The 14,542-nt window shown below is 40.9% G+C and overlaps 3 protein-coding genes across 7 annotated transcripts in view; 1 reads left to right on the forward strand and 2 right to left on the reverse strand.

Annotated features, from left to right (window-relative positions):
• The window catches only part of tsen2 (TSEN2 tRNA splicing endonuclease subunit), a 6,281-nt gene extending 783 nt beyond the window's left edge, over positions 1–5,498 (forward strand). The window contains exons 5-10 of the mRNA XM_058791254.1: positions 690–1,044; positions 1,541–1,606; positions 1,938–1,988; positions 2,067–2,205; positions 4,438–4,683; positions 5,387–5,498. Coding sequence (XP_058647237.1) covers positions 690–1,044; positions 1,541–1,606; positions 1,938–1,988; positions 2,067–2,205; positions 4,438–4,562 — 736 coding nt within the window. The 3' untranslated portion in view covers positions 4,563–4,683; positions 5,387–5,498. The remainder of the gene's footprint in view (positions 1–689; positions 1,045–1,540; positions 1,607–1,937; positions 1,989–2,066; positions 2,206–4,437; positions 4,684–5,386) is intronic.
• Positions 5,499–6,584: 1,086 nt separating this feature from the next.
• mkrn2os.2 (MKRN2 opposite strand, tandem duplicate 2) lies at positions 6,585–10,160 on the reverse strand. Of its 2 annotated transcripts, XM_058791262.1 has the most exons (5): positions 9,262–10,160; positions 9,141–9,190; positions 8,146–8,314; positions 7,760–8,044; positions 6,585–6,731 (listed from the first exon to the last, which is right to left on the reverse strand). In XM_058791262.1, the coding sequence occupies exons 1-5, from the start codon at positions 9,465–9,467 to the stop codon at positions 6,599–6,601; spliced, it is 843 nt and encodes a 280-aa protein (XP_058647245.1). In that variant the 5' UTR covers positions 9,468–10,160; the 3' UTR covers positions 6,585–6,598. The 2 variants fall into 2 exon arrangements, with proteins under 2 accessions (XP_058647245.1, XP_058647244.1); XM_058791261.1 differs by lacking the exon at positions 9,141–9,190 and having other exon boundaries at positions 7,760–8,314; positions 9,262–9,738.
• Positions 10,161–10,422: 262 nt separating this feature from the next.
• Positions 10,423–14,436, reverse strand: mkrn2os.1 (MKRN2 opposite strand, tandem duplicate 1). Of its 4 annotated transcripts, none has more exons than XM_058791274.1 (6): positions 14,118–14,436; positions 13,475–13,514; positions 12,984–13,263; positions 12,474–12,520; positions 12,255–12,408; positions 10,423–12,133 (listed from the first exon to the last, which is right to left on the reverse strand). In XM_058791274.1, exons 3-6 carry the CDS (start codon positions 13,187–13,189, stop codon positions 11,914–11,916), a joined length of 627 nt encoding a protein of 208 aa, XP_058647257.1. In that variant the 5' UTR covers positions 13,190–13,263; positions 13,475–13,514; positions 14,118–14,436; the 3' UTR covers positions 10,423–11,913. The 4 variants fall into 4 exon arrangements, with proteins under 4 accessions (XP_058647257.1, XP_058647256.1, XP_058647255.1 ...); XM_058791273.1 differs by having other exon boundaries at positions 13,475–13,522; XM_058791272.1 differs by lacking the exon at positions 13,475–13,514.
• Between the last annotated feature and the right edge of the window lie 106 nt (positions 14,437–14,542).

The raw sequence follows: 14,542 nt of genomic DNA on the forward strand, positions 1-14,542 counted from the left end.
GTGATTTTCAGCATCATTCCTGCAGTCTTCAGCGTCACGTGATCTTCAGAAACATTCTACAGTCGTCAACATTTGAAGCAGATCAAAAGAGTTCATTAAAGTTGTACGAAGACCAGAACCAGTATTGTTTTGATTTTAGGACAACTTTGATTAAAGGTTTTGATCCACTTCAAATGTTGACTACTGTAATATGCTGATTTGCTGTTCTAGAAACACTTTTATTATTAATATTATCATCATCAATATTTAAAACAGTCAAGTACATATTTTTTTCAGGATTCTTTGATTAATAGAAAGATCCAAAGACCAGCATTTATCTGAAATAAAGAGCTTTTGTAACATTATACATTATTCCATTCAAAAGCTTGCAGTCAGTATAATTATTTAATGTGTTTGTGGAAGAAATTATTTAAATAGTTTTATTTAGCTAGGATGCTTTAAATTGATCAAAAGTGATGATAAAGACATTTATTTCAGATAAATGCTGTTCTTTTGAGCTTTCTATTCATCAAAGAAACCTGAAAAATTCTATTCCGCTGTTTTCAACAACAACATAATAATAATCAGAAATGTTTCCCGAGCAGCAAATCAGCATATTAGAATGATTTCTGAAGATGAAAAATCTCACTGTTCAGAAGCTGGTGTGTGTGCAGAAGCCTAACGGTCAGCGTGTGTTTAATGTGCACCAGATACCAGAAGCGTCTCGGCTGGGCGCGAGCCGCGCTCCTGCTGCAGGGCCTGGAGGACGAGTCTGTGAGTCACGCGTTACACACACTCACGACACCAGTGCAGCTGGACATCCAGAGCCAGACGTCCGAGGCCAGGAGCTCTGCTGACCAGCCCATGGACGATGTGTCGTGTGACTCAGGCTTGACCCCTGAACCCGCCGGGCCTCAGCGTCAGGGCGACCCTCGTTATGACCCTCTGGCTGCGGTCTGTCCTGGAGACCCGGAGCAGAAGAGCATGAGCTCCGAGCGCTCGGACGCTGGTGAATATGTCCTGGTGGAGCTCTCTGAAGATGACCACAGCGAGAACCTCTCGGATGTAAAGAATACCAGATTATTATCTTCAAAACACTGCTAACAATGAAACAGAAATGGTTTGCATGATGACGTCATCTTTACGAACAATTTGCTGCATATTTCTAGGTGTAACACAAAAAAACAATCACATTTACAATGCACATCAGATTGATTTGTCTTGTTTTTGTGAGATCCTGAACCGTTTTGAGTTAAAACGTCAATTCATCAATTGTGCATACCATTTTTTTTATGTTTATAGTAACTAGCTGTAGTCCATTTTGAAACTTAATTCCAGAATGATTTACACTTCTTCATGTAGAGGATGTTTTTATCTAAACCAGTAAATGAATGGCTCTGACGTGACTAGCATCACACCGGTCACAGAGTCTGCATGCACACGTCTCTGAATTACACAAGTGCTTCTAGAAGAGCTTGTTCTTCAGCGGTCTTAGAAGACACTCCTGTATTGAAAGGTTTTTAATGCGTGTAACTCTTAGTAATCGCTCTTTCTTCGTCAGGCGCAGCTGGAGTGCAGAAGAAACCCTTTCTCCATGATGGAGTACCTGCAGCTGAGTTATGAAGAAGTGAGTGTGTCCGGCTCTGAGCTCTGTGTGGTGATGGATCGCTCTCCCGTCAGCATCCTGACTCTTACTGCTGTCTGTCTGTCTGTCAGGCTGCAGTTAAGTAGAGTTGTGTTGTTACAGCTGGATGTGTAGCTGAGCCAATCCAAACACACACTGAAGCTGTGAAGATCTGTTATATCCCAGCCTCCCTCACAGAAACTCCCGCTCGTTAACATTTATCATCGGACTGTGTGCGTTACCTCTGTGTGACTGCTATCATGGGTTTGTGATTTAGGACACAAGCAGCAGAGGATCGTTTGTCTCCTAACGAGTGCTTGTGTTCACGTTGCAGGCGTTCTTCCTGGTGTACGCGCTCGGATGCTTGTCGGTGTATCACAGCGGGGTGAGTTTCGGCCTCTGCGTGTCGTCTGTGGAAGGTGTGATTTCTTCATGAAGGTCCGTGTGGTTGTGTTCTCTGTAGGAAGCTCTGTCGGTGGCGCAGGTTTGGACCGTGTTTCGCTCGCGGCAGCCGAACTTCTGCAGCTCCTACGCAGCGTATCATTACTTCCGCAGTAAAGGCTGGGTGCCCAAGTCTGGCGTTAAATACGGAACGGACTTCAGTAAGGATGTTACCATGTTTCTCACAAACGGTGTCGGGGGGAACGCAAGTTACGTAATCTGATTACTTTTTTCAAGTAACTAGTAAAGTAACGCATTACTTTTTAATTTAGAAGACAGTATCTTTTCCCCGTGTATTGATTGACAGCTCTGCTGTCCGCATGCTGAGAGAAATCTGATGCTACTGTACTTCTAGAGTAAATCTGAACATGCATTAATACATGTTCACTCGCAAAAAACACATTCACTGTTCCTCAAAATGAATAAAAACACTGAAATGCAACTCAGAATATGACGCAAACCTGCAATAATTAAATGTTAAATAATACAAATATCCTTTATGTATTTAATCCCATTTTATTAACCAGCGTCTTTGCTGCTGACCTTCGATGATCATACTAATAACCAAAGATTACTCAAGATAAACTAACAATTGTTCTTCTTTTTTTATTGCGGTGTTGAGCTTTCTTCTTCTGCGTTCTTCTGGACAGACGTGAATTTACTTTTCCTTCAGCCTGAGGCTTTGGGCTTTTACGTTTGCCAAAAATAAAACTTTATATTAAAAACAAACAAGCAAGCCCTGCCCAGATTTAAAAAGTAACGTAATGCATTACTTTCCATAAAAAGTAACTAAGTAACGTAATTAGTTACTTTTTTAGGGAGTAACGCAATATTGTAATGCATTACTTTTAAAAGTAACTTCCCCAACGCTGCTCACAAATAACTACATCAGACGCTTTATTCAGAGCTGGGTCACTTCAGCAATGCATGCTGCAAGCAATTCCATATTTAAGAATTTCATTTGCATTCATGTGTGATTTGGCTGTAGGTACAATTATTATTATTTTTTTAAATTACACTTTTTTTTTTGACAATAAAGAAATGGTTAACACTGTTTTAGAGTGTGCTGTGTTAGTAATAACAGTAGACGATCTGCAGGATTTATGAATGTCAGTTTAAGACCAAATAAAGAGAATTTATAGACCAGATTGAAGGAAACACGATATGTTAATCTGTCAAATGTAGAAAATTAGTTGAATTAGCAACAGTTTGAAAATGCAACTTTCCAAACGAATCTGCATTACCTTTTTATTAAAACAAACTGAACTCAATAATAGAGATATCTTACTGTACTCTCTGATCACGCTGCAAGACAGCAATGCTCTTCTTATGATATATTTTAGTTCTGCTTTCCAGTGCAAATATCTAAAGATCGTTAAATCAAGATACGCTTAAAAGCAAAAGGACATGAGATGAGAAGTTTGAAACGCATCAGAATGAAGTCCGTTAATTCATTCTCCGTTGGCAGATATTTGTTCTTGTTTTTGAGCATAAACTCACTTGATTTTGATCAGTTTCTCAGAAAACCAGTCTTCGTGTTGTATTTCAAGTGAGCGTATTTTGATTTTAGTATGTTTAGATATTTGTATATGAAAGCAAGACACAAACATTTCTGCAGTGCATGCAACATTAATGCAGCCGCTACATGGATTTAAGACTGTCTGCTCTGATTTAAGACCTTTTTAAGGCTTTAATTTGTGGAAGGGCTAATTAAGACTTTATAAGACCTGCAGAAGTGACTAACTAACCCTAAACCCATAGTATTAGTGCATGTGGTTAATTAATATTACTTAAGTATGTATTTGTGTAACAAGGACACCATAAAATAAAGTGCGACCAAAGTTAATAACTTGCATTTATGTCCAAATATGGCCAGTTTCTGCGCCTATGAAAACTACTGGAAACACTTTACTCAAAGCCTTTATGCATAATGCATTATACAACCAGTTATAACACATTAAATATGTCTTGTAATGCACCTTATAATGCATTGTGCAATCTCATGAATAATTGTAACCACAGTTAATACATCATAACACTCATCATACCTTGTGTACTTTATTCTGAGATCACCATGAAAATAGCCTTGATGCTGGCATGCCGTTAAAAAGTGAATAAATTATAACTCTTACCAATTCATTGTTACACTATGCATATTCAATTTGCTTATAATTATTTAGGACAAGATATAACCTGTTACAATGCACATTATGAATAATTATAATGCATTATAGCCTTAATATAACTCTTTATAACGCATTAAGTGAAGTGCTACCAAATTACTTCAAAAGAAGCCCAAGAGTAACGTCTCTGAGTGAAACAGAAGAACAGTGGTGATGTTTCAGGTTAAACGGACTCATCTGAGGTTTCTCGTCTGGACTGTAATGGTGTAGGGTCAGCAGGTGTTCTCAGGAGCGCTGCTGTTTATGGCCTGACCCTGCTTGAGACGTCAGTACCGCTCGGAGGACAGCTGAATTATTCAGGGCTATTTGACGGGGAATCTGAGTGTTGGCTGTGACCCTGCGGCGCTGACACTCGACTCTCACAGCTGTAGAGTTCCTCTCGCTCGCTCCGGTGCTGATCCTGTCTCTCTCTCCTCTAGTGCTCTACCGGAAAGGACCGCCGTTCTATCACGCAAGGTTTGTTCTGAATCCGTCACGTGCTGAAAATGTTTGCTGGTTAATCACTGCTTCGATGTTGCATCCAGAAGTTTGCATAAAAACTGTTTTGTCTTTAATGACCCATATATCTGCCTAGCTTCTGTTTCTCAGAACATCTCTGATTGTCAACATGCGATCATAAATCATCAGCATGAAGCTGCACTCGGAGCCCAGTTTCTGCAGTGCGTTCCTTACTGTGTGTGTGTGTGTCTCTCTCTCTGTGTGTGTGTGTGTGTGTGTGTGTCTCTCTGTGTGTGTGTGTGTCTCTCTCTCTCTGTGTGTGTGTCTCTCTCTGTGTGTGTGTCTCTCTCTGTGTGTGTGTCTCTCTCTGTGTGTGTGTCTCTCTCTCTCTGTGTGTGTGTGTCTCTCTCTCTCTCTCTCTGTGTGTGTGTGTGTGTGTCTCTCTCTCTCTCTCTCTCTGTGTGTGTGTGTGTGTCTCTCTCTCTCTCTCTCTCTCTCTGTGTGTGTGTCTGTCTCTCTGTGTGTGTGTGTGTGTGTGTGTGTGTGTCTCTCTCTGTGTGTGTGTCTCTCTCTGTGTGTGTGTGTCTCTCTCTGTGTGTGTGTGTGTGTGTGTCTCTCTCTGTGTGTGTCTCTCTCTCTGTGTGTGTGTGTGTGTGTGTGTGTGTCTCTCTCTCTCTCTGTGTGTGTGTCTGTCTCTCTGTGTGTGTGTGTGTGTGTGTAGTTACTCGGTGGTGGTGGAGCGGTGTGATGAGTCTCTCAGAGGAGCTGCGCTGAGGTCCTTCAGCTGGAAGTCTCTCGCTGCTCTCAGCAGAATCACCGGGAACGTCTCGAAGGTGTGACGCTGGGTTTATGCCAAAGCAAGAACCAATACTTCACATTTTAATAAGTATCCCTGAAAACTGTGTGTATATTTCTGCAGTGGGTTCATTTTATTTGTGTAAAACTGTGTCACAGCCTGCACATTACGTACAGTTGCAATCAAAATTATTCAACCCCCTTGCAAGACATTTTGCTGCCAAGAACAAAATTTTATGAAAATGATTCAATAAAGGCATCAGTAAATTATTAGAGGTTTATTGATACACATTTCAGTGATTCTGAGAATATAAAGCTGATGAATAATGGAACAAAAATCAAATCGGCTCTAAACATGTACAAATTTATTCAATGTCAACTTTGGTGCAGAATCATTTATTCTTTATAACTACGTGTTATTAAAAATCATATAACTCAAATATCTTACATTATCACTTCTAAAATGCCAGAAAGCTGTCATAGATGCATTTTTTATAACAATTCTATATCTTCAAAAAAGTGTCTGGGGCATCAATCAAATAATTTTAATTGCAACTGTATAATGCATTATAAAGGTATTCAAAATGTACATTATATTGCATTATATCTTTTCATAAACAATTGTAACCGAAGTTAAAATGCATTAGAATATTTTCAGATTCTGAAATCGGGTTGTTTGTATTATAATGTGGTTACAGTTATTCATGAGATCACACAATGCATTATAAGGTGCATAATTAGTGCATTGAAAATACTTTTATAATGATTTATATAATATATATATATATATATATATATATATATATGCGCTTTAAGTAAAATGTTCCCATGTTTTTCTTAGTTTTTTTTCAGTTAACCTGCCTCAGATGCCATAATGTTAAACACAATTAGTCCCATAATGTATAACCTGTTGGTGATTTTTACACATTACAAAACAATCACAATAACATTTAGGTGCAAGCTACTTTTTATTCATTTTCAAAACCATCAAAATAATATAATTTTATTTTTACATTCTTAAAATTAAAATATTTCCAGGAGGGGCTAGCTGGCCAGTATTTAGTTTATTACTCACTATATGTGTGTGTGTGTGTGTGTGTGTGTGTGTGTGGTGCGCAGGAGCTGATGCTGTGTCTGGTCATCGCTCCGGCAGGCCTGGCTGAAGACGCGCTGTGCTCTCCGGAGTGTCTCCGGCGCTTCTCTCTGCAGGTACCGCACGCAGCACACGGCTCTCCGAGCGCTCCGCACGTCTGGGTCTGCAGCTCTGTGTTCTGTGTTGCAGGAGGTCATCGTGAGCAGATGGGTCTCCTCGAGAGAGCGAACGGAGCAGGAGGAGATCTAACATCCCTTTCTCCATCTTTCAGTATAAGCTGCTATTTATTATTCCTTGCTGATGTTGAAAGATTGTGTTTGAGCGATGTCACGAGCCAAAGAGTGTTCAACAATAAACATACACACAAGAGAAGATGTGTGGTCTGTGTTCTCTGTGCTTTCAGCTCAACTGAAGGATCCAAACCTTCTCAATAAAGCAGCTCGTACTTCTCCCTCGAACACTAGCACTCTCTATTCTATTCTACTTATTTATTTATTTAAAGAAACACTTGATCCTTTAACACTTGCACTCTTTACAGTATTTGCTTATTTAAAAAGTAGAGCCTCTAGCCTCAAAGTGCTCTTTATATTAAAAAGAGACCCTCAAACACTAACGTTCTCTTCTATTCCTGTTCTATCTATGATCGTCTTCTTTTATTTATTAAAATAAATAGAACTAACCCTTGCTACGTGTACTGCGTTGAGATAACTCAGACTTGTTACAGCACGTGCGTATCGTTGCTCTTTTGCTGGTTTTGATTGCTTCTGTTGTCCTCATCTGTGAGTCACTTTGGATAAAAGCGTCTGCTAAATGACTGAATGTGACCCTGGAGCACAAAACCAGTCATAAGGGTCCATTTTTTGAAAATGTGATTTATCTGGAATCTGAGGGTGCAAAAAAATCTAAATATTGAGAAAATCTCCTTTAAAGTTGTTCAAATGAAGTTCTTAGCAATGCATATCACTAATCAAAAATGAAGTTTTGATATATTTACGGTAGGAAACTTACACAATATCTTCATGGAACTTGTTCTTAATATCCTAATGATTTTTGGCATAAAAGAAAAATCAATAATTTTGACCCATACAATGTGTTGTTGGTTATTGCTGCAAATATAGCTGTGCTGCTTATGACTGCTTCTGTGCTGCAGGGACACGGATGTAAAGCAAAACATCAGAAGTGTCCGAGAGTGCCGCGTTCATTCACCTTGATTCAGGACGTGTGAGGAACAGAGGGTCTCGGTTGTTCTTGCTGTCCTCGTCCTCGCTCGGACCCTCGCCTGAGTTTCTGCGCAGACTGTCGACGATGTAGAAGTGGTTCTGGGAAATCTCGCGGCACAGCGTGATGTACTTGGAAGCTCGTTTGATCCGAGGAAGCACGAAGGAGCGTGTGAATTCATCTTTACTCAGCGCTCGCTTCGACTGCGTGGCCAGAACACAGTTGATGAACATCAGCGAGTAGCTGTAGCAGTTGTGGCTTTCCTCGTTAAAGCTGAAAAACAAAGAGCACACTGATCCAGAAAAAGCTTTCGGACACCTGAACACCTGGATGCCGGGCTTGGCCTCAGCGGTGTGTGTGGGTGTATCGTGCACCTCTGCCAGGCCGGGTCCCAGGTCTGAGCGGAGGAGAACTTCTCCAGGTACGGATCCCACTGACTCATCAGACTGAACATGTCGGGCTGCACCAGCGGCACGCAGACACAGCGCTCCCAGCCCGCATGCTCTCGCTGGACACCCCGCTCCGTGTAGCTGTACACCACTCCTGTATTAAACACAGGACCGCGTTCACACATTAAACTCACGTTCTGCAGCTCCTGTTCTCAGTTACAAGCCGTGTTTTTAGTGTTACAGGCTTTATTAATCTTTGGAATCAGTTTTAGTTTTTATATTGTCTGTTAGCTTTTCATTTTTATTTTTTCAGGTAACACTTGTTTTATTTCAAGGCACTTTTTTGGGGGTTAATTTTAGTTTCAGTTTTAGTGAATTATAGTAACTAAAGGTTATGAGAAAACTAAAGAAATGCATGCACTTCTCCTGTAAAACATCTGTGGATGTCAGAAACTGGCTTTAATACAGTCTCAGACATCACAGGACAGCATGAGGAACTAGATGAAGATCAGCTACAGGGACTTCTGGAAACACGTTTGCTTGTTTATTAGAAGTGACTCATATTTCTTACAAAAACAGTGTCAGCGTGTACTGTGAATGTTAGTGGTGCTGCAGATGGACCAGGATCTCGAAGACCCGTTTATTCTCTTTAGATGGTGTTGGGGTTACATAGCTGTTTATGGCTTAACATGCATGCTTTTATTTTTATCATGCGTTTTTATTTATTTGTTGCTTTTATGTTTATAAATTGCACAGCACTTACGTTAATAAACGTGAACTTGAATTTCATGAAAATAAGCTAGGCTACCTATATGAAAATAATTTTTTACTCCTTTTAAATCTAAATCTACTAATGAATGAATGAATGAATAACTGTGACAGTGCATACTAGGCTAGCTTACAAACACGTGTCTTTCACCTGTCTGGTAATGTAAGCTTGTTTTGCTGCTAAGCTGTCTCTGTCTGTCGGTGTTCAGTACCGTTTGTGTCGGTGATTCCGGTGTGTAGATCAGAGCCGCCGTCGAAGTCCCTGCGAACACCAGGAGCAGTGTTTACACCAGCTCGTCTGTTCTGGAGGAGCTCGTGAGGTCTGGGTCTTACCTGAGCGCTCCGTCCTCTGAGGAGGTCACCAGGAAGGCGCAGGGTTCTTTGTGTCCGTTACTGAAGGGGCTCGGTACACTGACCGGTGCTTCCTCCAGCCGCTTCCCGCTGAAGCTCACGCCGCACTCGGGACACTGGTCCGGCACGAAGAAGCAGTAGATGTCCTTGTCACAGTGACTGAGCTTGATGACGCTCTTCTGCTCCATCTGGAGAGCAGAGACCGGCCGGTCTGACCGCGTCCAGAGAGCAGCTGCTGTGTCTGAACCGATCCGGTTACACTAACACGACACCTGCGGAACACAAGGATCTGTGTGCAGCTTCATTAATGTTCATCCGCGCTCACAGGCCTCCGTCAGTCATCTGACTGAACTCTTATTCTTCACCACACAAACACAGATAAACAGATGCATGATCCCGTTTTAATGGTGCTTGCCGTGTAAACCGAATCTGTGTATTCATATAGGCCTACAAAAGCAAGTTAGTTTGTGTGATTCTTGCCCCTCTTCATCCGTCAGTGCTGCTGCTGAGCGAGTCGGTGGTTTAAGAAACTGGTTGGATTAGAGAATATTTCAGTAGTCTGTGTGAAAAGAGTGTTTTAGGCCATGTGGAAAAAGCTGCAGCGCATTGAAATAGATACTGACTAATATTTAATGTCAAGTGTTTGTAAAGTCATTCAGCCTGAACCTGTGCTGCTGAAAGCTTCAGCTTGACTGGATGTTGTTTTTATAGCTACTTCATTTTTAGCTGCTGCAACGTTCTAGTTTCTTTCCTCTCACACTTGAAATAATTAACGCTGTGTACTTGACACGGCTCATGCTGGAGTTACTGAATAATCCTGGGGTCGCACTGCATGTTCCTAAACACTGGGGTGCTGTTATTATTTGCAGTGTCACGCATAACTAGATCAATACATTCACACGGGCAGGATTCAATCATTTGGACATGGAGCTGCATTGAGATCCTAATATCTGAATTATACAGGGCCTTAAAATTGAAGATAACAAAAGAAAAGTTTATTAAGAACCAGAATCTAAAAATCATATTAAGGTATCTTTAATACGCGCATACACGCAGACAGGTATGTTCCATGCGATTGTCTTGATCGAGGGAAACATGACATATTTCTACTTTCAACATTATTTATTCTTCAGACATTGTTCTTTAATATAAGTATCAGCTTAATGAATAGTGACACACATTTGGTTTTGACCACACAAAATGTGTACAATTAAACATTTAGTCTTGGAGCCACATTGAGATTCCAACATCCCTGGAACTGAACCATAAAAGGCCTTAAAAATGAAGACTGCAAAAGGGAAAGTTTGTTAAAACCCAAAATCTGAAGGAGCATTAAGATTTCTTAAATACTTCAGGCATGCAAATGCAGAAAAACAAACTTGAAAAGTGCTTTTTCAGGTTTTTGAATGGTCAGCATAGGCACATAACGCCGCAAAGATTGCTAAAGTGGACAGATTTTACTAACAGAGCGACGATCTCTGTGTGAAAGTCACGTTAGGATGCTGTCGTCTTTCTGAAGTCTTTTCTCCTGTAATCTGGCTCTCAGCCGCCGGTACACTAACCTCACAGGCTCCTGGTGATATACCGAGGCCTTATGAAGAGAAACGATCGGTCTGTGAAGCAAACTCAATATCTGAAACAATTTACACCTCCGCTCTTAAATCAAGCTCATGAATGACGGGCAAGCCTGTATTCTGCTGCGAGCGTGAGGTGTTGACACGTGACACGCGTGTGCATCAGTCACTCCAGACAGCAGCAAACATGTAAATACAGGTTTTAAACAGAGACTTGGTTTTGAGTTGCAGTGACACACTGGTATCGAGTCAGAAAAACATTTGCATAGTTTACACTTTCAACTTATTACAATACAAATTTGATTTCTAGAGCACATTTAATACAACTGCCGTTGACCAAAGTGCTTTCCAGCATCGTTACAGTCACACAAACAACATAAAACATTGCAATTTCAAACCTGATCACTCTAATCAATTCTAAAAGCTCTTCTAAAAAGGTACGATTTCAATCCAGACTTAAAAGAATCCACAGATGGGAAGATTTAATATGCGTCAGGTTTCATAATCGAGGAGCATCCACTGAGAAAGCCCTTTAATTTCATTTTAGGAACATGACGAATCATCGACTCAAAGATCTCACGTGTCTTGTATTTTGATGAGGACTCAACAGGTCAACAGTGTATTTTGGGGCAACGCCATGCAACACTTTAAAAACCATCAACAAAACCTCGAGTTTAATTTTAAATTTGACAGTAATCGATGTGTGATGATACAAAGGCATGAATAATAGTCTCTAAAAAGAGATTTCAGTTTGATAAAACACAGCCTTCACAACACTACTTGTGCAGCCTTACATATCCATGCACTCTCAATGAATGCAGCTGAAGGCATAGAATCAGCAGACGGTAGGCTATTTGAAATGAAGACGAACAGCTGTGTTACGGCTCTCGCAGCTACTCTGCATCCTCATTCTCAGAAGCTGTGGAGATGCATCCAAACACACTGGAAATCCTGAAGGAAATTCTGATTATTGGGTGAAAGTCACATTAAGATGCTGCCGGCTTTTCGAAAAGTTTCTGAAATTTGACCCGGACTGCCCCTACAGTGCTTTATGAAGAAATCACACGTCATGCGGAGTATCAGCGATGTAAAATCCATGCTGTAATATTGCATGATAGATGCTGACGTACAGCGACACCGTCTTCATTCTGGGTAGGACGTGAGATCCTGTGAACTGGTCCCGGCTCAGGGACTGTTTCCCGTCCAGCGAGCGCATGTGGTTAATGAAGGTCAGAGCGAAACCGTAACAGCACGACCCAAACTCCCTCTCCTCTGCGAACCTGCCGGTGAACACACACGATCACAGCTGACCTCCTGACCAGTGGATAACACGCTCAACTGAGCACCATTAGAAGCTGCACATCAGCGTGTGCTGAGCATCTGACTGTGTGCAGCGCGTACCGCTCTGAAGCCCACTGCGGCAGAGAAGAGAACTGCTCCAGCTCTCTGTCCCATGATTCCCTGCGCTCCTGCGTCCAGAGCTGCACACACACACAGCGCTCCCAGCCGCGCTCGTCTCTCCGGACCCCTGACAGCGTGTAGTTATACACCAGACCTGCAACACAAGCACTGCTGGAACACAGCACACCACGGACAGAACAATGTTACAGCGGGCCGTACCTTCGGAGTCTGACAGCCCCACGTGAATCTCTGAGTCATGCCATTCTCTGCAGAAGAAACACATCAAATGATAGAACAGTGTTTAGAATGTTTTTGAAAGAAGTCTTTTCCGCTCATCAAAGCTGCATTTTAATCAATAAAAAAATACAGTAATATTGAGAAATATTATTTCAGTTTAAAACAGCTATTTTCTATGTGAATATCTGTTAAAATGTAATTTATTCCTGTGATCAAAGCTGCATTTCTTAATCAAAAATACAGTAAAATTTGTGTAATATTAGAATGTAAAACAGCTGTTTTCTATGTGAATCTGTGTTAAACTGTAATTGATTTCTGTGCTGCACAATATTTTCTGCATTTAATTTTTCAGGATTCACAGATGAACAGAAAGTTCAAAAGAGCAGCATTTACTGAAATAGACATCTTTTGTAACATTATAAATGCCTTTTTGGTCAATTTAAAGCTGAATAAATGTTTCAAATAAATAAAACCCCTCATGCATTAACTCACCCGAGATGTGCTGGTCCGTGAGCAGATGCTATCAGAAAAGCACATGGGACAGTGTGTCCACTTCTGAAGGGACAGGGCAGTGCAACAGGTGCGTCCAGGAGCCCAAACGAGAGGCTCTGATGACAGACCGGACACTGCCGCTCGGAGCATGAGAAACCGTACACGCTTCTTCCACAGTGTGTGTATCTGATCAGAGTTTCCTCCATGAGTGTGAGGTGTGTTACCTGAGGCTGCTCTTCTTCTACAGTTTACAGGCCTGTTGCTGCATTACCGCCATCACCTGGTACGGAGGGGGAATAGGTTTATTCTTTAAAACACACACTCACTTTTACATCCTCCCACTTAAATTAGTTTCTCTAAATAATAAACTATAACACATATCTTTTGACTCTTTTTGATCTATTAAATCAAATCGTATTTTCATCTCTCCTAATGTTTGGATCAAATGTGGTCTTTCTGTTTCATATTCATAACACGTTCCCCTGTGTTACCTGAGCAGTGTTCTTGAGTGTGCTTCCCTTCTGTTCCTCCCTGTGTACCTCATTAAACAACACATCTGACAATTACATTTAACAGAGAGTACAACAAACAACCTTCTGCAAGGGATTTAGATTATTAACAAGTTAAACATAAACATAAGTAACTAACAATAAATTATTAACTAAACAAAAATAAATAGATCAATAATAATAAATGACTCAAGTGGGGATAGAAGAACCTCATCTAATCCTTACATCTCTGTTCACAGATGATTCAATCATCTTAAAACCTGGCATGTTTTAACAGAGTCTCAGCAAAACCTTTGAATTCAGAGCGAAATACAGTCAAGTTTGGTTTAGAAGCTGTAACTTTAGATTTGTGAATATGGCCTTTTCCAAGCAAGCACAAGATTTTAACAGCATTATTTAAAAGAGCAGAGCCAATGTTACAAAACAGAAACGGGACTCTTTCTTACAATATCTGATAATATCAGTGAAGCTATTAAAGGATGGAAAAATCAAAACTGAAATCTCAGTGCAAAATGATTCTGTGAAGGGACATGTAAAGAACAAATACAGCACTGGTTCGTTTTCAGATCCACAAAAGAGCACTCTGGGTGAATATCCATGAACTTAGATGAAAATAATAACTTACAGGGAAAGATTTTAGTACGAGTTCACTCTCTGAGCGCAGCTCGCCGGTGACGTCATCGCGTTCAGACGCGCTCCAGCAGGGGGCGCCAAAACACGAACACACACAACATTAAAACACTTCTAAAACAATACGAATGTCTATCCGTTTCATTATGACGACAGTTTCCCACTTTTCGATACTTTTTGTTTATTATTTATCGCTTATCGCAGCTGATTCCAGGTCAGTTGTCCGGTTCAGTCGCTATTTAGGAGTGGTCATCCAATTCGTTTCCTACAGTTTTCACAATACGTGTCTGTAGTGACCGCGAGCATCTGTGTTCATCACTGAGGCGGAAGAAGCGACATACGAATCGTTCTTTTGAGTCGGAACTCTGTAGTGAATCAGTTGAACCGATTCCGCGCTTACTCACGGGATGTAAATGAATC

This window comes from Onychostoma macrolepis, chromosome 11 (genome assembly GCF_012432095.1).
Source record: "Onychostoma macrolepis isolate SWU-2019 chromosome 11, ASM1243209v1, whole genome shotgun sequence".
In the NCBI taxonomy this organism is placed as follows: Eukaryota; Metazoa; Chordata; class Actinopteri; order Cypriniformes; family Cyprinidae; genus Onychostoma; species Onychostoma macrolepis.